Here is a 25,845-nt window from a genome sequence, read left to right on the forward strand (position 1 = left end):
CCACCATCAGCACCAAACATCAGCCCTTTCCTTGTAATAGAAGCATATTTTCACACTGTGAGGTGTAAGCTCCTAAATGTGTAGTTTAGTGCTAATGGGTATGCATGCCCTGTGCCCACACTCCCACCCATAATTCCACCCTCCCAGTCAGTTCCCGCCCTCTGGAGCAGCCGTCTGCTGGTTTGACATGGTAGCACGTTTGGAGATTCTTTCCACGTCAGTGCTGTGGCCCACGCTGGCCCGGCTGTTGGTGCAGCAGCCATGTGTGGCTGAACCTGTGTGTGTAGTGGGTCACTTAGTGCTGGCTGGAGTGGTGGACAGAGGGAAGACAACAGATCTATTGGGACAATTCCTTGTGCTCATGTGGTGAGCACAGGGATTCTGATAAACTATCAGCTACTCACAAGAAACAATTTTTTTAAAAGTAAGAAGCAAATGTGTGTTTTGTGGCTTGTAGGTAACTCTATTCCTCATTTATGGAGTGGCTCCAAATTTACATTCTATATTCAGTTTTCTTTAATTTTTTTTTTTTTAATATTGATTTTGGAGAGAGAGGAAGGAAGAGAGAGACTGGAACATCAGTCTGTTCCTATATGTGCCCTCACCGGGGATCAAACCAGAAACCTCTGCACTACGGGATGATGCTCTAACCAGCCGAGCTATCCGGCCAGGGCCACATTTTGTTTTCTAAACTGAGATGTTTCATGTATGTTTCTCACTTACTTTATTCATAGAGTTCTCTTAATGAAGTGGATCCTGGTGATTGGCAGAAGCTTGTGAAGACTGGGCTCAAGTAGGTGGATTTTATTCCTTTGGTGTGAACGTCACTGATGATGCAGAGTCACTTGTACGTGGCGGGGCAGGTGCTGTTCCTGTCTCAGGGACCAAGCTGTGTAATGTGAGAGGTCAGGGGATCTGCCCGCTGATGAGTGTGTTGTTAGTGATGACGAGAAGTAGCCTTTGCAATGTGAAATATTTTTTAAATGCCAGAAATGTGCTGAAACTAATCCAGCAGCACCTGCATTTAATAAATGCTGACAGTTTTCCATATTTGTCCTTTGTCTCATCTTTCCCTTGCCCAGAAGTTGTCAGTCTTCTGAGGTTCAGCTTGGTCATGGCCATGAGTGGTTTCATACCTGGATTGCACATCAGTATGTCTCTAAACAGTCAGTGACTTTGTAACAGATGTATCATTCTGTATGTATACTTTTTTGTACTCAGATGTTTGAGTTACCCAGGTGGAAACATGGAGCTCTGTCATTCACCTTTTTGCTCTTGACTGTAGCACAGTTGTGTGAGCCAGCCCCTGCTGGTGGAGAGCTGTCCCCATCTTCCCCGCCCTCCCAGCAGTGGGTGCGGCTGTCTCCTGGTGCCTGTGTGCAGGATGTTCTCGGGAGAGCCCTTGCTGGCTGTTGGTGTGGACACAGCTTCAGTTTCCTGCATCTTCAGCAGCTCTCCCAGGTGGCTGAGCTGACCTGACACGGTGTGGGAGCCAGTTCTCCCTCACGTCCTCCCTGCACTTGATATAGGCAGGCTCTCCTATTTGGTGATCAGGGAGTCACGACACTGTTTCATTGTTGCCTGTGATTTTCTTCTCTTTGATTGATCATTCAACTTGAAACAGAAAAGCACTTGACCCAAGAGGAGAGAAACAAGGGAAGTTTAATGACAGCCATGAATGCCATCATGCAGTGATGACATTTCTCTCTGTCTTTGGTTAGTCTGTGTCTGTAGGATGCCTGCTGTGTGCTGCATGACAACATTATTCATGTGACTGAGATGTCCTTTTTCTAGAGCAGGAGGCTTGTGTCCCTTTCATGGGTTCTGAAGGGATTTAAGAGACAGAACGGTCTGAAGTGTTCCATGGGGTGCTGAGTGGCTGAAGTCAGGAAGGGGATAGGCTGGCATGATGGGGGGACGGGGTGTCATCTCAGTTCAGGCTCAGCCATTCTGCTTCCTGGCATTTCAACCGTTTCAACCAGGCAGGGAGTTTGTCTGGTGTTGGTGCTGTCAGGAGCACACATATGCCCCCTTGTTTTCAGTGTGCTCCCCTTGGTGATATCAGGTGTGGGGAAGCCTGGAGGGTGGGCGTGTGGCATGCTCTGTAAATTCCCAACACTGTACTATAGTGAAGGATTTTTTTTAATAAAATGCCAAGAAAAATTATTTTTACCATTTGAAATGAAATTTTCGTTTATGAAGCTGTGTCCTCCTTTGATTCTATGTCCTAGATTTCGGTATCAGGACCCTGCGTTTTTGAAGGCGCTCCGTGCTGCTGTGCAGCTCCTGTATCTTCCAGAATGCCCTGCGTGCTCGGAGCTCCTCCCGCTCCCGGTGGTCCACATGATGCTCACCCAGCACTCCCTGTTCCTGCCCACCCTGCTGCGGTCTGATGCAGAGGGAGACCCTGACAGTCACATTACAGGTGACCCTGCCCACACCCTCCCATCCCACAAAGGTGCCATTTTCTGACTTCATCCAGTTTGCCGCACACCAGAGCTCAGCCCCTATGAGTTTTCAGAGCTGGGGAAGCATTACCAAAGGGTCAAATCCAAGCTTGAGAATGGCGTCCTCTGGTGTAGGGCACGCAGTAAATGCAGATGTCTCTTCAAAGCTTGTCTTGGCTCATGGGAGTTGTGCTTATGGTGTTGTGGCCATATCATGGGAACAGGTTAAAATCTGGAGTGAGAGGCGGGAATCTGACCCAAAAGAAATTGTGTAGTTGTGTGAACTATCTCAATGGGGAGATGGAAACTTTTGACAACTTCATGTTAGGGAACTCGGAAAGCCCAGGCTTCCGCTTCATCCCTGGTTGTGCGCTGACTTTAGTGCCTACGGTATAGGCTGTGAAGACGTCAGAGGAGATGATCTGAAGGGCCTGCCCTCTTGAAGCCACACTCTACATACAGACAAAATTAACATCCCTAAAACGTTAGAACTCACCATGAGGTTGGTCAGCTGCAATAGACAGCTGGATTCAAGAGAGCCATGCCTGAGTGAGGGTCTAGGGAGTAGAAAAATAATAGGTGCCCCCTCCTTTAGGCAAGAGGGGTGATGTTAGAGATGTTGCCAACATAGTCATGGGAGAGGGTTAGATTTTAAAGTCTTTGTTGGCTTAAAATTTGAGAAGGCAGTGGGACTGAGATCAGCCTTGCCAGAGACCAAGGAAGAGAGACAGTTGTGAAGACGTTTGTTTATTTTATTATTATTATTATATTTTGACAGAGACAGAGAGAGTCAGAGAGAGGGACAGATAGGGACAGACAGGAAGGGAGAGAGATAAAAAGCATCAATTTGTTGAGACATCTTAGTTGTTCATTGATTGCTTGCTCATTGATTGCTTTCTCATGTGCCTTGACGGCGGGGGGGGGGGGGGAGCTACAGCAGAGTGAGTGACCCCTTGCTCAAGCCAGTGACCATGGGGTCATGTCTGTGATCCCATGCTCAAGCTAGCAACCCCATTCTCAAGCTGGTGAGCCTGCGCTCAAGCTGAATGAGCCCATGCTCAAGCCAACGACCTCGGGGTTTCAAAACTGGCTCATCTGCATCCCAGTCCGACGCTCTATCCACTGCGCCACTGCCTAGTCAGGCATGTTTATTTTTTAAAAAAAGGAAAAAGTGGGTGAGGGATAAGGCCCTGTCCTAAGCCCAGTACTGCTCAGAGGAGGACATGTGCATCCTCCTGCTGCTCCCCCTACCCCCCGACTGTGCGTTCACTGTTGTTTCTCCCAGAGGCGCTGGTGGACCTGATGTTAGTGCTGGTGAGGATGTGCCCGTCAGTCTGTGAGAGCAGCCACTTTGCTGTGCTCCTCGGGGCCTATGGAGCCTCTCTCAGCGTCTTGGGTAAGGGGGCGTGACTGGAAAGTGTGACTAGATTGTGTGTGGGGACCGGGCAGCGTGACCAGGGAGTGTGTGGGGACCAGGTGCTGTGATGGGGTGGGGAGAGGTGTATGTAGAGGTTCAGCCCTCTAACTTGACCTTCCACTGACCTCCAGACCAGAAGATTCTACTTCTCCTCCGGGTGTATGAACAGAACAGCCTCAGCCTCCTGGACTTCAGGTGAGCATCAGGCCCAGAGGTGTGAGGGTAGGCTCGGGCGCCACCCGGGTCTGGGGCTCGGACTGCACAGCAGCCCAAGGTCTCCTTCCTTTCTGGCTCTGCGGACGGGGGTGGCTGCCGTCCTGCACTCACTCTGGCTGCAGCACTGGCTATAGTGGGATTTTCTGGCAGCCTGTTACTTGAGAGGGGGCTGAGGTGTGACGTGAGAGCGTGGGGGGATGGCGTGGGTGCTGACAATGACTCTGCCTTCCTGTGTACGTGTCTGTCTCTTCCCTTCTGTCTGTCTCTGTCTCTTGTCTGCCTCTCTCTCTCGGGTCCCCAGGGGCTGCGTGGCCAGCATAGCTTCAGGCCCTAAGGGCCTGAGCCCTACGCCTTTCCCATGGGCCCAGCCCGACTCTGCAGGGACTGCGGGGATTCGGCCCAAAGTGCTTTCCATAGAAAGCTCCTTAGAGTCTCTGCTGCCCTTTCCTCCTCATCACTTGGGACCAGCACCCTGACAGCTTCCCAATGCCTACGTGCAGGAGGGTCCCAGGACAGGAAGTGAGCGGGCTGGGCCAAGAAAAACAGCTCACCACTGCACGGAGGAGAACACACTGAACACTGCAGAGCACTTGTTCTAAAGATAAAAGCTGCAGTAGTCTAGAAGCCACCCCTCTCCCCTCAAAAAAGACAATGAAGGGAAATGTTTCCTCTCACTTAAGAGTGCCCGGTCACGAGGTAAACACTCTGTCCCTTTCCCCCTGACCCTCTCACTGCTGTGGCACTGGTGCTGCGTGGGTCACGCCCTTTCTGGAGCGCAGCGGTCCCTGTGTGCATGGCGAGGGCAGCTGAGAGGAAAGGCAGAGATGGCCGCTGGGCCGGGGGACGAGATGGAGGTGGGGCTGCTGGGTTCTGTGCAGACCCAGAGTGCAGATCACATTGCACCCTTCCATGGTGGAGCAGGGCTGAGTTGGGTACCACTCAGGGACACGTTGGAGTTGTCCCATGGGCAGATCTCACACCAGTGAGGTGCCAGTCCAGGGAGCATACTCCATGCATCAACTACCTTCCCGTTAAGAGACCGAGGCCCCAGGGATCATTGTCTTAAAGAAGATTCTTTATCGTGTAACTCTGCTGACCTGCATAGAGTGCGTCTCATGTAGGGGAATCGATGTGGAAGTGTTTGCTTCAGTAGGTGCCGGTCAAGCACCTACTGCTTACAAGGCTGGCCAGGCACAGCTGGGAACTCCCAAGTCTCACTATTGGCTGGGGGGTCAGACTGTCAGGAACGCACCTCGAGTTGGCTCTGGTTCATGCCACGCAGCGTAGCCCAGCTGTTACAATCTTTGGGGAGTCGGGTACTGCTTCGGAGTGGCAGGGGTGAGGGCTGATGGAGCTGAGGTTGGTGGAGGAGCTTGGGGGCAGAGGGGGAAGGGACCGGCGGCATGATACCTGGGGCAGAGAAGCAGCCTACTCAGAGCTGGGCTTTCTGGGCACACCCTCCAGCACTGAGGAAGGGTGGGGAGGTGGAGGGGCCTATACCACTTCCTGGAGGAGGTAAGGTGACCACTGTGGGCAGCTGCAGTGGGGTTGGTAATGTGGAAGGTGGAAGTGGTGGACTCAGCAGGTGTGGACAGCTGAGAAGCTGTGAGGGACCTGGTCTGGAAAGGCTTCCATCGGCAAAGCATCGTCACAGCCTGGATTCTGTCACTGGGCTAGATTGGGCTCTGGAGCCAGACTCCCCAAGTGTGAGGCCAGCTCTGCCACTGACCAGCAGGGCAGCTTTCCTAACCCTGTCCACCTCTTCTGCATTTGAGAGCAATAGCAGAACCTAGATTACTGTTGTGTGGTGAAGTGAATTAGTATCCATAAAGGGCTTAGAGCAATGCCTGGCACGTGATGAGCTCCATTCAGCTGTTGTCCTCTGTCATCCTGACACCTTCCCCACACTCCTGTCAGCATCACCATCATCCCACCTTCCCCCAGGTTGTGACAGGAGTAAATGACAGGACACGTGCACGTGCTCAGAACAGTGCCTGGCGTGTGCTGGCTGCTCCACACAGCTGCCTATTCTGGGCGTTTCCGTCAGCACTATCCTCAGTTCTGTCCTGCTGGGCCGTGACCATTCTGCTTTCCCTGTGCTCTAGCGCAGTGGTCCCTAACCCCCAGGCCACGGACCGATAGCGGTCCGTGGGCCATTTGGTACCGGTCCACAGAGAAAGAATAAATAACTTACATTATTTCCGTTTTATTTATATTTAAGTCTGAGCAGAGTTTTATTTTTAAAAAATGACCAGATTCCCTCTGTTACATCCGTCTAAGACTCACTCTTGACACTTGTCTCGGTCACGTGATACATTTATCTGTCCCACCCTAAAGGCTAGTCCGCGAAAATATTTTCTGACATTAAATCGGTCCGTGGCCCAAAAAAGGTTGGGGACCACTGCTCTAGGGTGCTGCTGTGGGCCCATCCTCAGCTCTGTCCTAGGCCGTGACCAGTCCGCTGTCCCTGTGCTCTAGGGTGCTGCTGTGGGCCCATCCTCAGCTCTGTCCTGGGCTGTGACCCTTCTGCTCCCCCTGTGCTCTAGGGTGCTGCTGTGGGGCCATCCTCAGCTCTGTCCTGGGCCGTGACCAGTCCGCTCTCCCTGTGCTCTAGGGTGCTGCTGTGGGCCCATCCTCAGCTCTGTCCTAGGCTGTGACCAGTCCGCTCTCCCTGTGCTCTAGGGTGCTGCTGTGGGGCCATCCTCAGCTCTGTCCTAGGCCGTGACCAGTCCGCTCTCCCTGTGCTGTAGGGTGCTGCTGTGGGCCCATCCTCAGCTCTGTCCTAGGCTGTGACCAGTCCGCTCTCCCTGTGCTCTAGGGTGCTGCTGTGGGGCCATCCTCAGCTCTGTCCTAGGCCGTGACCAGTCCGCTCTCCCTGTGCTGTAGGGTGCTGCTGTGGGCCCATCCTCAGCTCTGTCCTAGGCTGTGACCAGTCCGCTCTCCCTGTGCTCTAGGGTGCTGCTGTGGGCCCATCCTCAGCTCTGTCCTAGGCTGTGACCAGTCCGCTCTCCCTGTGCTCTAGGGTGCTGCTGTGGGCCCATCCTCAGCTCTGTCCTAGGCTGTGACCAGTCCGCTCTCCCTGTGCTGTAGGGTGCTGCTGTGGGCCCATCCTCAGCTCTGTCCTAGGCCGTGACCAGTCCGCTCTCCCTGTGCTCTAGGGTGCTGCTGTGGGCCCATCCTCAGCTCTGTCCTAGGCTGTGACCAGTCCGCTCTCCCTGTGCTCTAGGGTGCTGCTGTGGGGCCCAGCAGCCGTGGAACATCACAAGACATGCCGGAGTCTGGGCAAGTCACTGTGGCAGCAGCCGAGTGTCGGGGACATCCTCCGCCTGCTGGATCGGGACCGGATGATGATGACCATCCTCCACTTCCCCCAGAACCGGAGGCTGCTGCCCCCCGAGGTGCGGGAGGCCTGGGGCCAAGCCCCAGGGAACACACACCGGGGGACCTGCCACTCTGAGGGCTCCATTGAACCCTTAGCTTTAGTGGACTAAATACTAGTGCTGTGCTTCTTGTTAGGCCCCGTTTCAACCATATACAAAGGTATAGAGACGGAACCCCCCCAATACCCACCACTCGGCTTCACCAAGGGTCAGCACCTGTCTCATTTACAACCTATGCCCCTAAGACCATGTTATTACTTGTGCACTGGTGTTTACAGAAAGTCATTTTCTTAATGCTCTTGAATATCTGTAGGAGGTTGAAGTGTAGATACAGGGGTGAGCATCCGCCTGCTGTTGCATTTAGGAGGGTGAGCAATATGCACTCTTCTGTTGTGGGCTCTTCTAGGACGCCCAGGAGCCGATATTTAAAGACAAGAGCACAGCAGACCTCGATGGCCTTTATGACCCCTGCTTTCTCCTTCACCTCTTCAGTGAATTGACCAGGCCAGGTAATTGCAGCCGGGGTGGGACTGGGGGGGGGGGGGGGTGGTACAGTTCCTGCTGGGTCCACAGAGTCAGATTTCTTATGGTAACTATGACCTGCTGTAGGGTCATTTCAGTCTTTAAATGACCTTCAACTGCCTTCTCACTTCATGCCAGTGATTTTTAGCAAAGTAATGGTTAGTGTTTCTCAGATAGTGATTTAAAAAAAAGATGTTTGTAATTTTATAATATCCTTTTGCTCTTGATGTTTTCCTAATTTTTAAAAAATTTTTCTATTGCTTTAGGGGAGAGGAAGGGGGAGAGAGAAGCATCAACTTGTTCCATTAAGTTCTGCACTCATTTGTAGCTCCTCATATGTTCCATGACCAGGGATTGAAACCCATGACTTTGGCACACCAGGACATGCACTATCTATTGAGCTACCCAGCCAAGGCAATGTTTTCCTGATTCTTAACACCTAGAGCCTTTTCTGGGTTTTCGTAAGGTAGTGTAGCACATGCCAACAGACATTTTTTGTAATTGATTTTATAGAGAGTAAGGAAGGCAGAGAGAAAGAGAAACATTGGTTTGTTGTTCCACTTCTTTATGCATCATTGGCTGATTCTTATATGTGCCTTGACCAGGGATCAACCTGCAGCCTTGGCATATCAGGATGACGCTCTGAGCGTCTCGGCCAGGGCAGAAACCAACAGATTCCATCCTTGAGAACAAGGGAGAGCCACTGAGGCTGGCTGTACTGGTTTTAGGTGTATTTTTGACACTGCACTTTGTGTCCAGTAGCCTGAGGGTGGGGGTCTGCAGGTGGTTGGTGCAGAGAGACAGAAAGAACGAAAGCACGTGCGTTCTGTCTCGGCTCACAGGCTCGGCCTTGCGGGGCTCCCTTGGCTCTTTCCCACTGCGCTAGACGACCACCACAACTGTGAAGCTGCACTGGGCAACTGTGACTCCTAGTTGTGCTATGTTCTTCCTTTTTCAACTTGAAGTTGTTTCCTGCTTATGGTCGGATTGCTGGTCCCCCCGCCCCCACTGCCCTATGGTGTTTCTAACTGAGGATGAGGGACAGGGCTTTGTAGAGCTGGCCCATCAGTTGTCCTGTGTGGCTGGCGGCCACTCTGTGAGCACTGTGCTCATGTCAGATCACGGTCACAGCCACGGCCCTGCAGTGTCTTCATTGTCCTGGTGACAACCAGTGGCAGACTGACGGAGGCCCTCCGGCTGCCAGTGTTTGGCCAGGAAGCTCTCCTGATGCTGCATGGTGTGGTCGTGCCAGCCCAGTCTGTTTCTCCTCAAACAAAGTAGTTTTTCCACAGTCTAAAATATGAGATGATCTCTGTGAATGAAAGTAAATCATTTAGTCTGCTGCTCTCTCAGTAGAGCCTTTAGAAAACTAGGCAAAGGCTTGGAAAATGTTTAATAGGAAAGTAGTAAAATCAAACACTACCTTTTGTGGGCAGGGGATGGGGCCTGGGAATCTGTCTGTGAAGAGAGGTGACTTGTAAATGGTCTTCCAAGTTAGGGTACTTCCCAGTCCAGTTGCTTTGAGTGTCACCAGTCCGGGGCACGTAGGAAACTTGCAGAGTGTCTCTCTCTGAAAAGGGCATGCAGCAGCTTAGAATACCAGTTACCCTAAAATCACTCACACTGAAGTGGAAAAATTTTAAAGCAGTGAGGTGGATAGGGAGAAATAGAAATAGGAAATTTAAAAAAAGAAAAATTAGGTTTATTAAATTTTGCTCTGGGCTACTTGTGAAGAACCAAAATTGAAAGCCTGATGTTTTAAAGAGATGTTATTGCCTGAAATGGGAGTGGTCCGGTTTGTCAGGAGAGAACACCAGCGGTAAAATGGTAAATTGAACAGAGCAGAAGTCTGTGAACAACATGATGGCCAGTGTAGGTTAGGGTCTTGTGGTTGAATTAAGTCATAAACCTTTTTTTCTTATTATTTTTAAAATGTGTTGTTTCGTTTGCTTTTGCCCTGGTGAAGAAGTGAGCATGCACAGCATACTTACTTTTTTATTGAAGTGTGACCTAGCGAAACTGACACAAATCACGTATGTGTGGCGTGTGTTGTGGGGAAACAGCATCTGGATCAAGGATCAGAACATCCAGCTCCTGGGCCCCCCCAAGCAGCTCTCCTCTCTCCTGGACACCAGCGTCCTGGGGTTGAACCTCTCTGTCCATCAGCCCATTTACCTCATGTCCTATGTGTGACACATCCTCGCTTTGTACAGTAGCACCTGGTCCAAGCATGGGCAGATTGGTTTCATGTGGCTGCCAGTCCTCAGAGAACCACGGACCCACAGCTCCACCCTAGCCCTTTGCTGAGAGGGGACCTCCTCGCGTTACTCCCCTGGGAGGCCTTGGCTGAGCCACGGGGCCCCAGAGCTGTCGGCAGTGGCCGTGACAAGTGCATTTTCCACAGCAGATCCTTGTCCTCGGCAGAGCTGGGCTGAAGTCTTCAACTTATAATTCATGTGTGCCCCAGAGCAGAGGCCTTCTGGGGCTGTCTGTGCCTCATCACCAGGCTGCAGGAGCAGAGGGTCCATGGACTCCATGGGGGTGAGCCGTGCCTGCCAGGCCGCCTCGGGACACTGAGAGGCGTGGGGAAGGTTCTCAGTTCTCCCACTGCCTGTTGTACCGCCACTAAAACCCATAAAGTGGGCATTGCTCTGTATTGTAGTCCTATATTATGGTCCTAGCTAAGCCATTTTGATCTGAAGATGAGTGATCAGAAGGCCAAATTGCTATTTATGAGTGTCCCTGAAATAGGGTGGCAGTTATAACTGTTTTTGGAATACCCTATTAAACTTGCAACACCCAAGGGCAGCTCTATTCTAACTTAAAAACTGGTAAGACTTCACAGAATAACAGGAATGAACAGAAACATGTCATTGACTTCCTCGTGGACACGTAGAAAATCTGTTTGTCTTAGAGAATGTCAGTGATTACTGAAATTGTCCCAACTGGCTGAGTACTATTTTTAGTGAGTGTGATGTTAAATGTTTGGACTCTGAAGTATTCTTATTTATGCGTATTTGTTACGTAGGTATACATGTATATCTTTTTTTTTTTCTTCTTTTTTTTTTTTTCTTTCATTTTTCTGAAGCTGGAAACAGGGAGAGACAGTCAGACAGACTCCCGCATGCGCCCGACCGGGATCCACCTGGCATGCCCACCAGGGGCGACGCTCTGCCCACCAGGGGGCGATGCTCTGCCCATCCTGGGCGTCGCCATGTTGCGACCAGAGCCACTCTAGTGCCTGAGGCAGAGGCCACAGAGCCATCCCCAGCGCCCGGGCCATCCTTGCTCCAATGGAGCCTTGGCTGCAGGAGGGGAAGAGAGAGACAGAGAGGAAAGCGTGGCGGAGGGGTGGAGAAGCAAATGGGCGCTTCTCCTGTGTGCCCTGGCCGGGAATCGAACCCAGGTCCTCCACACGCTAGGCTGACGCTCTACTGCTGAGCCAACCGGCCAGGGCATACATGTATATCTTAAGCACATTATCTTTTCCAAAACAATATTTTATTTCACAGTTGGATATTTTTTAAAGCTTTTGGGTTTGTTTCTCCCTACCATCAAAAATAGTCACTTGTTGGCCCTGGCCGGTTGGCTCAGCGGTAGAGCGTCGGCCTGGCGTGCGGGGGACCCGGGTTCGATTCCCGGCCAGGGCGCATAGGAGAAGCGCCCATTTGCTTCTCACCCCCACCCCCTCCTTCCTCTCTGTCTCTCTCTTCCCCTCCCGCAGCCAAGGCTCCATTGGAGCAAGGATGGCCCGGGCGCTGGGGATGGCTCCTTGGCCTCTGCCCCAGGCACTAGAGTGGCTCTGGTCGCGGCAGAGCGACGCCCTGGAGGGGCAGGGCATCGCCCCCTGGTGGGCAGAGCATCGCCCCTGGTGGGCGTGCCGGGTGGATCCCGGTGGGGCGCATGCGGGAGTCTGTCTGACTGTCTCTCCCCGTTTCCAGCTTCAGGAAAAAAAAAAAAAAATAGTCACTTGTTAAAAATTGAGAAAATTTAGTCCATAAGCTGTTGGAGCTCAGAAGTCTTCTGGTTATTTTTTTCCTTTTCCTTTTAACCTGCATCTTGATATCAAAAGTGGTTTCCTGTAGGCAGATGAACTTGGGTTTCAGTTTGTTTATCTGATCTAACCATTTCTACCTTTTAATTGGAATGTTTGTGCCATTTACATTTAATGTGATAATTGATACAATTGTTTTATTTTCTTTGGCTTTTAGCTAGTGTGTGTGTGTGTGTGTGTGTGTGTGTGTGTGTTGCTCTAAGGCAGGGGTCTCAAACTCGCGGCCCGCCGAACAATTTTGTGCGGCTCGCAGATTAATCCACGAAGTTCAAAATATTTTGGATAAAATTAAGTAAGCCTAGGGGCCTACTTGTATTTTTCATTTCTCTAGCATCCTAGCTAGATATTAGCTTAGTTAACAGCAGTTGTGATGCAAACTACAGTTTCTGGTCGTTTTGTGACACTGAGTAAACTGCATGTACGATTGTGCTTGTTGTACTGATTTTTTTTTTGTTTTCAACTGCAGTGAGAAAAGTGTTGCGTAACAGTTGCCTTTTGTAGACCTAGTGCGGCCCGCCGAATGGCTGTGATCTTGCTCTGCGGCCCACATGCTGAGTTGAGTTTGAGACCCCTGCTCTAAGGTTTATAGGGTTCATCTTCAGTTTAGAGCAGTTTACCTTCAAGAGAAATTACACCACTCCGTAGATGGTAGAAGCACCTTACAACAGTATCCATCCATTTCTTCTCTCCTGGCTTTGTTATTTTTATCATACATTTTACTTCTGTCTGGTGTAAAGCCCATAATATGTTGTTTTTGCTTCAGATTGTTAATTACTTTTTAAAAGGTTTACAAATTTATATTTAACCCTGGCCAACTGGCTCAGTCGAAAAGTCATCCCAAAATGCAAGGTTGTGAGTTCAATCCCAGTCATGGCACATGCAGGAAGCAACCAATAAATGCACAAAATAAATGGAACAAAAAAAATTGGGCCCTGGCCAGTTGGCTCAATGGTAGAGCGTTGGCCTGGCGTGTGGAAGTCCCAGTTTCGATATCAGGTCAGGGCTCACAGGAGAAGTGCCTATCTGCTTCTCCACCCTTCCCCCTCTACTTTCTCTCTGTTTCTCTCTCCTGCTCTCGCAGCCAAGGCTCCATTGGAGCAAAGTTGGCCCAGGCACCGAGGATGGCTCCATGGTCTCCACCTCAGGCATGAGAATGGATGGCTCTGGTTGCAATGGAGCAACAACCCAGATCGGGAGAGCATTGCCCCCTAGTGGGCATGCCGAGTGGATCCTGGTCGGGCACATGCGGGAGTCTGTCTGACTGCCTCTCTGCTTCTAACTTTGGAAAGAAAAAAAAATAGGTGCATGTGGTCTCTCTCTTTCTCTCCCTCTCTCTCCCTCCCCCCTTCTCTCTGTTTTTCTAAAATCAACCAATAAAAATTTTTTAAAAAATATTTAATATTTACCATGTAGTTACCATTTTGGATTTTCTTTATTGCTTTGTATAAATCCAGATTTCCATCCTCCATCATTTTCTTCCTAAAATACTTCCTTTAAAAACTCTTGCATTTCCAGTCTGCTGGTGAGTGAGTCTTAAAGCTTAACTTTTGAAAGATTTTCATGGAGTATAAAATTCTAGGTTGGCAGTTTTTTTCTTACTGTACTTTAAGGATTTGCCACCCTAATTCTGAATTGCATTATTTCTAACAAGAAATCTACCATCATTCTTATCTTTGTTCTTTGTATGTTATGTGACTGGTTTCAAGCAGTTTGATTATGATGTACCTTGGTGTAACTTTCTTTATATTTCTTGTGTACTGGTATCCATTTTGTTTCTTGGCTTTGTGGGTTCATAGTTTTTGTCATATTTGGAAAATTTTTGCACATTATTTCTTCAGGTATTTTCAGGGACTCCAATTATACTTATATTAGCCTTCTTGAAATTGTCCCACAGCACCCTGGCGAGGTAGCTCAGTTGGTTAAAGCATCGTCCAAAGTGCAGAGGTTGCTGGTTTGATCCCCAATCAGGGCACATACAGGAACAGATCAGTGTTCCTGTCTCTCTCCTGCTCTCTCCCTTCCTCTGTCTAAAGTCAATAAAATAAATGGAAGGAAGGAAGGGAGGGAAGGAGGGAGGGACGGAGGGACGAAGAAGAGGGGAAAAGGAGGGAGGGGAGGGGAGGGGGAGGAAGAAATTGTCCCACAGCCCACTGATGTTCTATTTGCATTTTTAAGTTCTTTTTTCTCTGTGTGTTTCAATTTGGGTAGTTTCTGTTATCGTCTCCAAGTTTACTTTTTCTCTGCATTGTCTGATCTGCTGATAATCCCATCCAGTGTGTTTTTTATCTCAGACACTTTGATTTTTATCTCTACAAGGATGGTTTAGGTTTTCATAACTTTTGTGTCCTACTTAATTAACATTGAGTCTTCTAGCTTCTTTAACACATAGAATACCATTATAATAGCTGTTTTAATGTCTGCTCACTAATTCTGTTATCTGGGTTGTTTTCAAATGGTGGATTTCTTTCTTTGTAATGGAGTATATTCCTGTTTATTTGAATGTCTGGTAATTTTTTATTGGAAGCCAGACATTGTGATTTTTACCTTGTTTGGTGCTGGATATCTTCAGTTTCTTGCAGATGCTCTTGAGCTGGTTCTAGGACACAGTTGAGCTCCTTGGAAATGGTTTGATTTTCCAAACTTGTTTTTGGTCTCTGTTATGTGGGACCAAAGCAGCTATTAACCTGGGACGAGCTTTGCTCCACAGAGAGGTGGAACCTTCTGAGAGCCCTACTCTGTTTCTATAAAGTGTGAAGCTGTGCCGTCTGGGAAAAAAGGAGCTGTTTCCCCACGGATCAGTCTGATCAGTCTGGGGTCGTCCGCGCCAGTCCTGTGAGTGGTTCTTCCCTGGCCTCAGATGCCTTCCTCACACACGCTTGCCCATCGGCACTCAGTTCAGGACCCTGGTGCTCTCAGTGAGCCTCTCTACTCTGGGACGCTGCCCTGTGGACTCTGGCCACCTTGTCCTCCTGGGCCTCTGGGTCCAGGCGGAAACTCCTGAGGCTCAGGGTTCACTTCCTTTGTTGTTTCCTGTCCAATGTCCTGAAAATTCTTGTTTCATTTCTTCAGTCTCATATTCTGGTTCCTTTAGGTGGACAGGTAAATCTGGGCCTTATCGCTCTCTTGGCTGGAAGTGGACATCCTGGTTGTTCTTTGATTTGGTACAAAGGTTGGAAAGCACCAAGGAAGGGACTGTAAGCAACCCTGCCTCCATCCACCCCGAGCAGAATCCGCAGCCTGACAGAGAAGGAAGCTTTATGGTTTTAGGTGATTGCTACACTTTTACAAAGCCTCTCACTGTGGGACCATTGTGTCGCGATGAAGCTGTTTAGATTAAGGAGAGGTCGCTGGTTATTATAATTTTTCTTTTTATTTTATTCCTAGTTTTTAAATTGCTGACATCCTTTTAAAAGTCTGACTTCAGGGAGAGAAGAGAAGAATTTCACTTAAAAAACATGATCAATAGTATATGTGTCACTGATATCATATTCCAACATTTTGAGTAGACAGCTGGTTCATGTTTGGGTCCTGATTTAAGCAGGTTACCAGTCACTCAGTCTAAACAAGATCATTGTACGTGATTATTCTGACCAAACTTGCTTAAACATTTTAACGCAGTGACCTGTGTCTATTCTGAGCTTTTTATTGACAGTATTTATCTTATAAAAAGGCTGGGATTTTGATTAAGGATTTGAGGTGTCCTGAATTTGACTAGTGATAATTAGGCCCTGTAAGGTGTAGGCGGGTGGGTCTGCTCGTGTGTCTGACCTTCTGTGTCGCTCATGTCCTCTCCAGGAGTGGCACGTATTTCTTGTGGGCTCACAAGTAGCAGATGAGGCTCCTCAGGCTGTAGCCTTGCCTGGGTTTGGTGAGCTGCTCACTTCTGAGATCCTGTCCTGGGTCTGAGGACAGAAGAGGGGTCACAGAGTGAGTGTGAGTTAACCTTGTGCACTGGCAGGCGGGCAGGCAGGTGTGTGCCTCTGTTTCCCAGCTTCTTGCGTGTGGATTGTCCTCAGCAGTGCTCATAGGCAGGAACTCAAGGCCGTGGCTGACTGCGGTGGGGTCAGGAGCTGGCTTCTGCTGGCTCCCATGGTGTTGCCCTGGCCTGTGGGATTCTGGGAGGTACTGGAACCTTGTGTCTCAGGTCAGTATGGCACCTCTGCTCTGGGAAGTAATGAGAACTGGTTGTATTTATAGGCATCTTGGAGGCTGAGGGCAGAGTAATTAGAGGCCACAGAGAGGAAGACAGCTTTGTGTCCACCTAGAGCAGAAATTGGGGAAGCTGGTCAGAGACTTGCTGTGCCTTTCTTGTATCTAGCATACGGAGTTAATGTTGGCGAAATGCAAAAGGAAATTTAATTCACTGTGTTACACAAACATCATGGAGGTGTGTGTGTGTGTGTGTGTGTGTGTGTGTAATGCTATATTTTATTTCCCATAGAATTTGTGGTGGATTGTCGAAAATTTTTGGATTCAAATGCTCTGGGCCTGACTGTTGCAGCCCTCAGCAGCTATGATCCCCAGATGCGAGCCGCAGCCTACTACATCTTGGCCGCCTACTACTCGCATGTGGAGGGGGCCCGGTTCCGAGAGCAGCCCCAGGTAAGTGGGGCGGAGGGTGCACCTGGAGCGCTGTGGAGACTGGCTCTGTACCTGGTCTGCCTGCTAGAAGGATTTCTGAACACAGGGAGGCCTGCGTTCCCTCCTGCAGGTGTACAGTTGAGGCTGTCTCGGGTCTTCAGCCCCTAGGGAGTTGAGAGAGGTCTCCTCTTGCACACACTCCTGGGTTGTGGTTGGGCGAAGCAGTTTAACTTCTGCCAGCTGTCTCTTTGGTTTAATCTGAGTGATTAAGGTGGCCGTTCTCCATGACACAGCATCCAGCCTGGGCAGCCCGGGGAGGTCAGGACAGGAGCAGACTGGCTTGTCAGGTGCCGGCAGGGTCCTCTCTGCCATGGCACATGCCTGGCTCAGCAGGGAAGAGCAAAAGGATTCATGGCTATGTCATTGGCATCCTGGGACATGAGGAGCTGGCACCCTGCAGGGCCATGCTTTAGATTGCATGGGGCAAGGCTGGTCACGGTGCTGAAAATAGTCTTTTTCTTTTCCTGGTTTTAAGGTACTTTACCTGTTGGACGTCGTCCGGAATGGGATCCGTACTCAGAACATGAGACTCACCTTTACCTTGGCCCTCTTCATTGCCAAAGCAGCCCTGCAGATTTTGAAACCAGGTACCACTGCTGGGAGGAGGTGGAGGCTAAGCAGATGGATTTGTCCCACGTGTGCACAGAAGGCCAGGCCAGGGCCACAGGGCTGGTCACCATGGTGGCTGTGAGGGAGTGCTTTGTGGGCCCCAATGGCACAAGGTCCAGGATACACACGTGGGGAGGCCAACACATGGCAGTGTGAGGTGGGGAGGACTGTGGGTTTGTTTGTGTGCAGGGCTGAGACGGGGTAAAAGCAGGTCCGAGCACGCAGCCCATGGGACACTGTGAAGGGGGACGGGCCTGCCCTGAGGTACCAAGAGGGCGCCGAACGTGGGCTTCCTCAGTGTTGGGGGCGAGCAGGCAGCCTGGCTGCTGGGCCCGTGACTGGAGGTGTTGGGCCTGGGCATCCCTGTACAGGTGCACTAAGCCCTGGACTGGATTGGTACCGTGACCCAGCTGCTGGACACAGGTCAGTCCAGCATGAGACCTTGTCATTAATGAAGAATCACGAATGTCAGTGCCATCAGGGACCACAGGGCTTTGAATGGAACGTGGTCACTTTCAGGGGAAGCCCTATTGTTGAGTAGCTTGTCCGAGGCCCCACAACTGTTTCTAGTCATGTTGCTGTTAGCCTTCGGGTCTGATTTTCATCTGCTCCTACGTCACTTTTGTTCCATGGGTCTTTGTTCAGAGAGGAAACAAATGACTAGCCTTTTGCAGGCCTTAAGCAGAAGCTGTCCTGAGAAACTGTCCTGCAGAGGCTGCCAGGGTGGTCATCTTTTTTTTTTTACAGAGACAGAGAGAGGGATAGATAGGGACAGACAGGAACGGAGAGAGATGAGAAGCATCAATCATTAGTTTTTCATTGCGACATCTTAGTTGTTCATTGATTGCTTTCTCATATGTGCCTTGACCGCGGGCCTTCAGCAGACCAAGTGACCCCTTGCTCGAGCCAGCGACCTTGGGTCCAAGCTGGTGAGCTTTGCTCAAACCAGATGAGCCCACACTCAAGCTGGCGACCCTCGGGGTTTCGAACCTGGGTCCTCCACATCCCAGTCCGACGCTCTATCCACTGCGCCACCACCTGGTCAAGCCAGGGTGGTTATCTTGGCCTCCCGTCCAGTTTGTACTGCCTGGGCATCAGACCTCATGTGGTCATGAGGCTGGCTGCAGGTGGCCTGGACAGACCAGAGGCTATGACCCGAGGGTGGGAGGAGGTGTCTGCCCACATCTGCCCCGCTGCCTTCCACAGCCCAGCAACCCAGGGTGTTTGAGCCCTGTTGCCAGGCAGTTCCCTCGGTGAGAGGCTGGGGAGTGGCGCTGGCCCTGTGCGGGCTGATGGACACTTCTGCAGTGGCTGATGCCTGGGCGAGGGGCAGCCTCACTGCAGTGGTGTCTGAGCCCCAGAGAAAGTCTGTGCAGTGTACACCTGGAGTCTCTGCACTCCGGTCGCAAGAAGCAATAACCAGGATGCAAATGCAGAAGCCCTACAGGTTGGGGTCCGGGTCCCGTCACCAAACCCTCGTTCGCCGACGGCGGCAGACCTGGGTGTCCTGTCGGTGCCTCTCCTGAGTGCCTGTCTGCCTGTCCTCAGAGGAGCACATGTACCTGAAGATCAACAAGTTCCTGCTGGCACACGAGCACCTGAACATGAACAAAGTCCCCGGCTTCTTCCAGTTCTTCTACAGCTCGGACTTCCAGGTAATGCTTCCTGGGCCACACACCCCAGCACAGGGGCTGCACCCGGCACGCTCACAAGCAGGGAAGGCCCAGAGGCCCTGAACGGCACAGGCCCACGCTGGCTTCTGTAGGGGAATACTCCTCATGATACGCATCGCATGTCCAGGTAGCTTCTCACACTTCAGACACCTCGTTTCAGAGGCCTGTGCAGTGTGGTGTTATCATTACCTTTTCCTTGTGAGTCACTGGGCAGCGTTACCTGTGCTTTCATAGCACACCTGCCCGAGTTAGCACGGCTCAGTGTTTAAACAGAGCCTGTTCCTTTACTCCTGACTGAAGCAGACCTAAGGTCTCACCAGTAATCAGGGAAGGAGGTCAGGGCTGCTGTGCTGTGGCCTCTGCCTCCCCGTGTGGACGGTGGGGTCAGCTCAGGGGCTTGAACTGCAGTGTGTCGTTTGGGTTCCAGCAAAACGCCGAGCGGGAGTGGCTGTTTGGGCTCCTGCGGCAAGGCATCCGTGACAAGCATTGCTACCAGCTCTACGCCCGGCGAGGGGTCTTCCACATCATCATGTCCTTCTTCAACAGCCCGCTGTGCGACCACGTGGCGCAGGTGGGTGCGTCCGGCAAGCTCATGTACGTCTGGAGGGTCTAGGCTCTTTCTCAAGGTTTTACTTGGGAGTCAAGTTTGTGTAAATTCTAACCCAGCCTGGGCCTGACAAACCTACTAAGTTGACATTAGCCTGACTTTCCAGGAGGGAAAACGAGGTGATGCAGGTGCATGGGGTGTGGGTACAGGTCCATGCCGTATGTCTGTGAGCAGGTGCAGCTGTGTGGGTGCAGGTGCAGTGTTGACACTTATGCTAACCAGGAAGCGTGAGCCACAGAACTGGCTGAGGACTTAGAAAAAAATGATCCCTACAAATGACAGGTGCTTAGGCTCCTGAATTTCCTACATTGTTCAGAAGCTGCAGGCCCTCAAAACTCGCTGGGAAGCAGGAGTCAGGAGGTGACGCAGCCTGCCTTGCAGCTGAGGGGCTCTGCTCAACAGCCCTCCCCAGACCAGGAGCCTGAGTGGGAGCCTCCTCATTGCTGTGGGCAGTTGGAAGGAGTAACTAGGTAGAGCCTTTGGTATTTTGGTTAATTTGTAGCCCTGTCAGCTTTGTTTCTGACATTATATAGAATGCAGGTGAATGGGAGTGAGGAACACATTTGAGTAAACTAAATTGAGTATAGTCGTTTCTCACAGCCTGTGAGAAACCCAGAACCAGTGCACGGTTCCGGGGCAGGTCCACCATGGCTGGGCTGAATGTGGGTCCGCGTTCTCCCCCAGCTCAGGCTGTGTGGTGTGCTGCGCCTTTGCCCATGGGTTGGCTCCTTGTGACAGATTAGCAGAAGGGGGTGTCCCCCAGCGTCCTCTGGCTTCACCCGCGGGGCAGGGCGCTTTCCTGCACGGCCTCAGTCCTGTAGCCTTAGCCCTGCAACGTGTGCCCCCACCACCGTAACTGTGACATACCTTCAAACTGCCAGAGTGTCCCTTCCATCAAGCAGGATTTCCCATGAAGAGTAACCTCTTGTTCTGGGTTTTCAGAATTGGATTCTGGAAATTCTACAGAACGCTGCCCGGGATACCAAATCTGCCTATGAGCTCCTGCGGGACTACAGCCTTTTAACATGGGTCCTTCACAGCCTTAAGAGCAAGTAAGCACTTTGTGCATGAGTGGTGTCCCGGCGGGTGGGTGGGACAGAGACAGTGGTGTCTGCTGCTGGCTTCAGTGCCCACTGGAAGTACCCAGTAAAACTCATGTTGTTCTCTGATGCCACCATAGGCTGGTAACCAACTCCTTGGTGGTGCCACAATGGCATTTCCTAATTTTAAATCTGAGTGAGTGGAGTGACAGGTGCAGCTGCTGTTTGCGTTTGGTGGCAGCTCCACCAACTGACTCTTCTGTCTGTCCTGCAGTCTGGGTCCTCCCTTGGAGTGCCGGCATCATCTGAGGTTTCAGGACTGCGGCCTCATGTGATAGTGGGTTACAGCCCTCCACCATTTGCCCAGGGCTGAGGTACTCGAGTGGATGTTCATCCTGGCTCTCAGATGGCCATAATGACTCACCAAAGACTGGGGGGTTTCGGGGGCTCAAACACCAGGAATTAAATTTCTCATAGTTCTGGGGCTAAAGTCGGAGGTCAGGGGTGCCATTGTGGGCGGGTCCTGGTGAGACCTCTGTCCCTAGCTTACAGACAGCCACCTCTCTGCTGTGTCCTCATGTGGGGAGGGAGAACTGGGGTATTTCCTCTCCTTCTTAGAAGGGCACTGATCCCACCTTGGGGCCCCACCCTCATGACCTGATCTGAGTCTGATCACCTCCCAGAGGCCCCACTTCCAGTGCAGCCACATATGAATGGGGGGCACAGGTCAGTCCACAGCATGATTTGTTTTGATTGCTAATATCTTGTGAATTTGAGGCCGTCTGAAGGATGACAGCCTTGTCCCAGCAGACAGTACCTGCTGGGAGAGAACGTACTTTCAGAGAACTCACTGCTCTGATGAGCCCAGGTGTCCAGGCCCTTGGTGTATTCTTATTTATTTTTTCTTTGTGCAGTTTTAAAAAGTATTTTTAAAAATTTCTCTGAGAAAGAAATATCCTGAATCTAGAATGTATCTTTAGACATCAGCTTCCAGACTGTTCCTGACTTGTAGAAGGCATAGCTGGCTCATTGTCTCTTCCTGGCTGCTGACCCTGTGTTGACAGCTGCGGGACGGCTCCCTGGCTGGGGCTTCTAATGGCTGTCCGGTGGCCATCTGGTGGCTGGGAGAGTCGGGCCCTGCGCTGTGTTGCCGTCGAGTGTGCTGCAGGCACGTCCTTACTTAGACCATGTGCTGTTGGGGCTGCAGTGGGGGGACAAGCAGGCAGAATTGTTAGGGAGGGGAGGCCTGCGGGCCACCGCCTGGGACTGCCACCAGCGTCATCACCCTTTTCTGTGGTTCCCACAGCCCTCCTGACAGATGCCCCTGGAGGGAGGGCATGTGACAGCAAGCATCATGTTCGGTTGCAGGTTCCTGGAGACTCAGCTGCTCTGCAACATTATCTGCTTGCTGCACACCCTGTGGGTGACCACACTGGGGGACAGGGGACTGGAGTGGGGCAGCCAGCCTCCATGCCCGCCCGGGCCCCAGAAGCCCCCGAAGCTGCTGGCCCTGCACCTGCTCAATGAGTTCCTTTATGTTCTCCTTGTGCTCGTGAGGCACCTGAGGTACGCCCCTCCCCGCCAGGCCTGACCCTGGGATGGTCACCATGGCTGTCCCCTCTCACTGTCCCCCTTGGTCACCACTCCACAGGGGCTTTCGGCCAGAGCACCCGTCCAAGGTCGGCCTGGTGTGAGCCTCAGAGCTGCCGCCAGCTGGGGTGACATCAGGAAACCCTGTTTCAGCTGTCTCCTCTTCTGCACTTCAGCTTTCTGGGGCTCCTTTTGAGGCCCTGCCAACCTGAACCGTGTCACACCAGGTCACTTTCCGCAGCCACCCCGTCTACCTTGATATTTTGATTCAAGCACTCAAAGTGACATTTTGTAGAAAACATTTTCCACGACCTTGATCTAACAAAGTTAGGGTGTTCCCAGACTTGCCTCTGCCTCAGCCTGCAGAGGCTCCTTGTCCATGAATTTGTATAAAAACTTCAGTTTTTCATCTGACCCTTTGTAATACTCTCACTTTCCCAGGAAAGCTCAGCTCTCTCCAGACCCTCTGTCAGAGCTGTTCCCCAAGCACTCACTTCCTGCTGTCCCGTGTGCCGGGGCCACACTCACAGCTGCTGTAGGGGAGCCAGCCCGTGCTGTGGTGCTGACTGCCCCACCCCCACCCCAGTCCCGCCCAGGGCTGTAGGGCTGGGAGGGAGTTTGCTCAGTCAGTGCTTTCCTCCCAACAGGCCCACCTTGGCCTCCACCCTGCTGACCAGCTTCTTTGGGACACTGGACTCCGTGCTGAGGTACCGGGCCACTGTCCTGCAGGCCTTCAAGGACATGGACCGCTTCACTGTGAATGAGATGGTGCTGTCCACCAAGGACATCCTTGTCCTCCTGCATAAGTGGAGCCTCATTGAGAGAGATGCCATGCTCCAAGAGGACCTGCGAACTGCTGCAGAGAAGTTCCAAGTCAAGGAGCTGCTGAGTGCGTGTCTCGTGTCCCCCAGGGTCCCCTAGAGCAGCCACACCTGCCTTCTCTGAGCAGCATTTCCTACTGGAGGGGACTTAGGGAGGCCTGGCTTTGCACCCGCTCTTCCCCATCAGGGAGCCCACCTGTGACAGCGGCAGTGACGGTCCCATACTGCCCATGATGGTAGAGATGACAGTCCCAGTGTAGAACCAGGCTTATCTGTCCTGTGGGGCAGAGCCAACCCTCAGTGCCTGTGAGCTGCCCTCCCCTTCACTGTGCACCCCACCCACTCTGTGGGGACACGAGTGTCACCGTCTTTCCTCTGTGTGTGACAGAAATGCTCAAGGACAAGAACAAGCCTGTTGCGCCAGCCCGAGCCAGAGGCCCTCGGGGCCGGAAAAGGAGGCCTGAGGAGGCGGAGGAGGCGGCCAACCCTGAGATGCAGGCGTCCAGCTTAGAGACATGCAAGGGCTTCCTGAGGTCCATACTGACCCACTGGGGGCCAGCATTCCCAGGCCCTGAACCCACTCAGGAGCCCGAGGACTGGACTGCCCCCCAGAGTGATGCAGCGAGCCCCATGACTGTCATCGCTTCTCTGGTGGCCCGCTGGGTTCTGTGGTCAGCAGCTGAGCATCCGCTCAGCAGGGCCGAGGCTGTGGGACTCCTAGGCTGGCTTCAGAGGCACATTGTGCCATGGCCAGCAGTCGTGACCGAGCTTCTTAAGGACAGTGTGGTGAAGAGTGGCGTGTTCAGGCTGTACAGCCAGCTCTGCGATGTGGAGGGACTGGTGGGGCCCAAGCAGGGTGGGGCTGGCCTGCTCAGCACAGTCATGCTGCGGTTGGTGGCGGCCCTGGGCCCGGCGGGGATCCCCTGCCCCCAAGTCGTTGAGACCCTCCGCCTGTCTTCCCTGAACGACAAGGAGGAAGCCACACAAGGTGATGGTGGCTTGTGGATCGGAGGCTGGGAGGTGGTGTGGGCGGTGGGCAGGGAGAGGTCCCTCAGCACAGCGCAGGGGACCATGGACAGCCACCATGGGGCCCTGATGTGAAGGGCAGGGAAGCCAGTGTCTTTACTTTCGGGTCAGACCTTTAGTGATGATTATCTTGTAGTGGAAGATGGTGCTCAACTCAGAACCTCGTGTCCCTCTGGGGTCTGTCCCTCCCTGCAGACCAGTGCTTTCCTAAGTGTCCACCTTTCCCAAACAAACTACATTTTACATTGTGGCCAGATATATACGTGTGTTCAAACGTGTACCTATATGTACACAAGTAGATACACCCAGTTGACATGCTTGGCATTCAGTGGGTGCCTGGTGAAGGTTTAGATGCGTGAATGAGTAAATGGCAAAGCTCTCAAGCTTGAGAAAGAACTGGGGAGGCTATGACCCCTGAACGTGCTCCCCGCTCTGGAAGGCTGTGACCTCTGCATGTGCTCCCCGTCTGGGAGGCTGGCCCCTTTCATGGGGACTTGGGGAGCAAGGGTGAGAGGGCTGGCAGCCCAGCAGGTGACTCCTGGCATCTGGCTACACTTGGAGACGTGAGTCTTTGCCTGGAAGACGCCCCTCCCCCACCCCGCTGTGCCTCAGGGTAAGGATGGGAGGTGATCTGTGACACTCATCTCAGACTCAGGCGGTCAGACCAAGGGGATACTTGGTTTGTAGCAACCTTTTCTGCATTCACCAAATAAAAAGATTTCTTAGTGAACAAAAATGATAAACCCCAAAGTTAAGCAAAGGTAAAGTTAATTTGTTATCCACTTGCTCACCCTGGTGGCCACGGGTACAGGGCACAGTCGGGTGCTTAACCTGTGTCCCCATGTGTGAGTGGGATGACTTGCTCTGGCCAAGTAGACTTGTGCATTCTGATGGCCCTGTTGTCTATCTCTCCCTCAGCCTCTGCGGCCTTCCTGCTGTCTCTATACATCAAGGACATCTGGCTAGGGGCCCAGTGCCCAGACACCCTCTTCACCCACGTGCAAATGGTCTGTGATGCTGCAGGGGACATGCCGAGTGGTGAGCAGGAAGCTGTCGTCAGGCTCTGCAGGGACATCGCCGCTTTGGCTGCAGATGCCTGACTCCCTGCCAGCCGGCCAGCGCCTCAGGCGGGTTCTAGAAGTTTGAGTCATTTTTCATGGAAGGCGTGCAAGTGACAAATTTGTGTTTCCTGACAAGTTGACTTTATTTGACCAATAAATCTCAGGAGACTGTGTAAAGTGGTCAGCGTTACAGTGGCTGTGGCCATCCGTGATCAGGGGGGCCAGCCCTTCCTCTCGGGGGTTTGTCATTCTTTGGAGGAAATACTCAGAGTGAGGTAATACTTGTGAGCACTTAGGGATTCCTGTGTATTAAAACTAGAATGTCCAAAACTGTCAGATATGAGATCATGAGCAGAGATCTTTATGTTGTCTTTCTGTAAGAAGTCATAACAAAGCTTTGTATAACTTTTTAAATATTAAATAAATAAGCTCCTGTCAGAGTTTAATTATTTTATTAAATAAAAGGATATTACATCAAATCCTTAAAGGATAAAAGTGATTTGAGCTCTGCTTAGATAAGGCAGCCTGTGTCTTTTAAATTGTGTTCCAAAGAGGAGATTCAGAATTTTATTACTTGATAATAAATGTCTATTTTTGCTAAGTTTTTGTATTTTGCTTAATTGATGTTAACAGACTATCTTTGTTCCACAGAGACCTGCATTTTAGAGGTCAGGATTTGGCTCTTAAGGTTTCTATATTAATTGGTGTCATATTGGGCACATACAGAATGGGAAGTTTAAC

The 25,845-nt window shown here is 51.5% G+C and overlaps 1 protein-coding gene across 3 annotated transcripts in view; it reads left to right on the forward strand.

The window, feature by feature from the left end:
* Positions 1 to 25,705, forward strand: part of URB1 (URB1 ribosome biogenesis homolog) — a 70,341-nt gene extending 44,636 nt beyond the window's left edge. For 2 of the 3 annotated variants that reach the window (XM_066370348.1, XM_066370349.1), the window contains exons 25-39: positions 735 to 793; positions 2,232 to 2,425; positions 3,733 to 3,843; positions 3,996 to 4,059; positions 7,307 to 7,478; positions 7,867 to 7,969; positions 16,478 to 16,638; positions 17,153 to 17,264; positions 18,835 to 18,941; positions 19,387 to 19,530; positions 20,509 to 20,618; positions 21,975 to 22,172; positions 22,844 to 23,085; positions 23,406 to 24,005; positions 24,962 to 25,705. In XM_066370348.1, the coding sequence (XP_066226445.1) occupies positions 735 to 793; positions 2,232 to 2,425; positions 3,733 to 3,843; positions 3,996 to 4,059; positions 7,307 to 7,478; positions 7,867 to 7,969; positions 16,478 to 16,638; positions 17,153 to 17,264; positions 18,835 to 18,941; positions 19,387 to 19,530; positions 20,509 to 20,618; positions 21,975 to 22,172; positions 22,844 to 23,085; positions 23,406 to 24,005; positions 24,962 to 25,143 (2,559 nt within the window). In that variant the 3' untranslated portion in view covers positions 25,144 to 25,705. Of the gene's footprint in view, positions 1 to 734; positions 794 to 2,231; positions 2,426 to 3,732; positions 3,844 to 3,995; positions 4,060 to 7,306; positions 7,479 to 7,866; positions 7,970 to 16,477; positions 16,639 to 17,152; positions 17,265 to 18,834; positions 18,942 to 19,386; positions 19,531 to 20,508; positions 20,619 to 21,974; positions 22,173 to 22,257; positions 22,442 to 22,843; positions 23,086 to 23,405; positions 24,006 to 24,961 lie in introns of those variants that run through there. The other variant, XM_066370350.1, reaches the window with a different exon arrangement.
* The last annotated feature ends 140 nt before the right edge of the window (positions 25,706 to 25,845 follow it).

This window comes from Saccopteryx leptura, chromosome 2 (genome assembly GCF_036850995.1).
Source record: "Saccopteryx leptura isolate mSacLep1 chromosome 2, mSacLep1_pri_phased_curated, whole genome shotgun sequence".
Taxonomy (NCBI): Eukaryota; Metazoa; Chordata; class Mammalia; order Chiroptera; family Emballonuridae; genus Saccopteryx; species Saccopteryx leptura.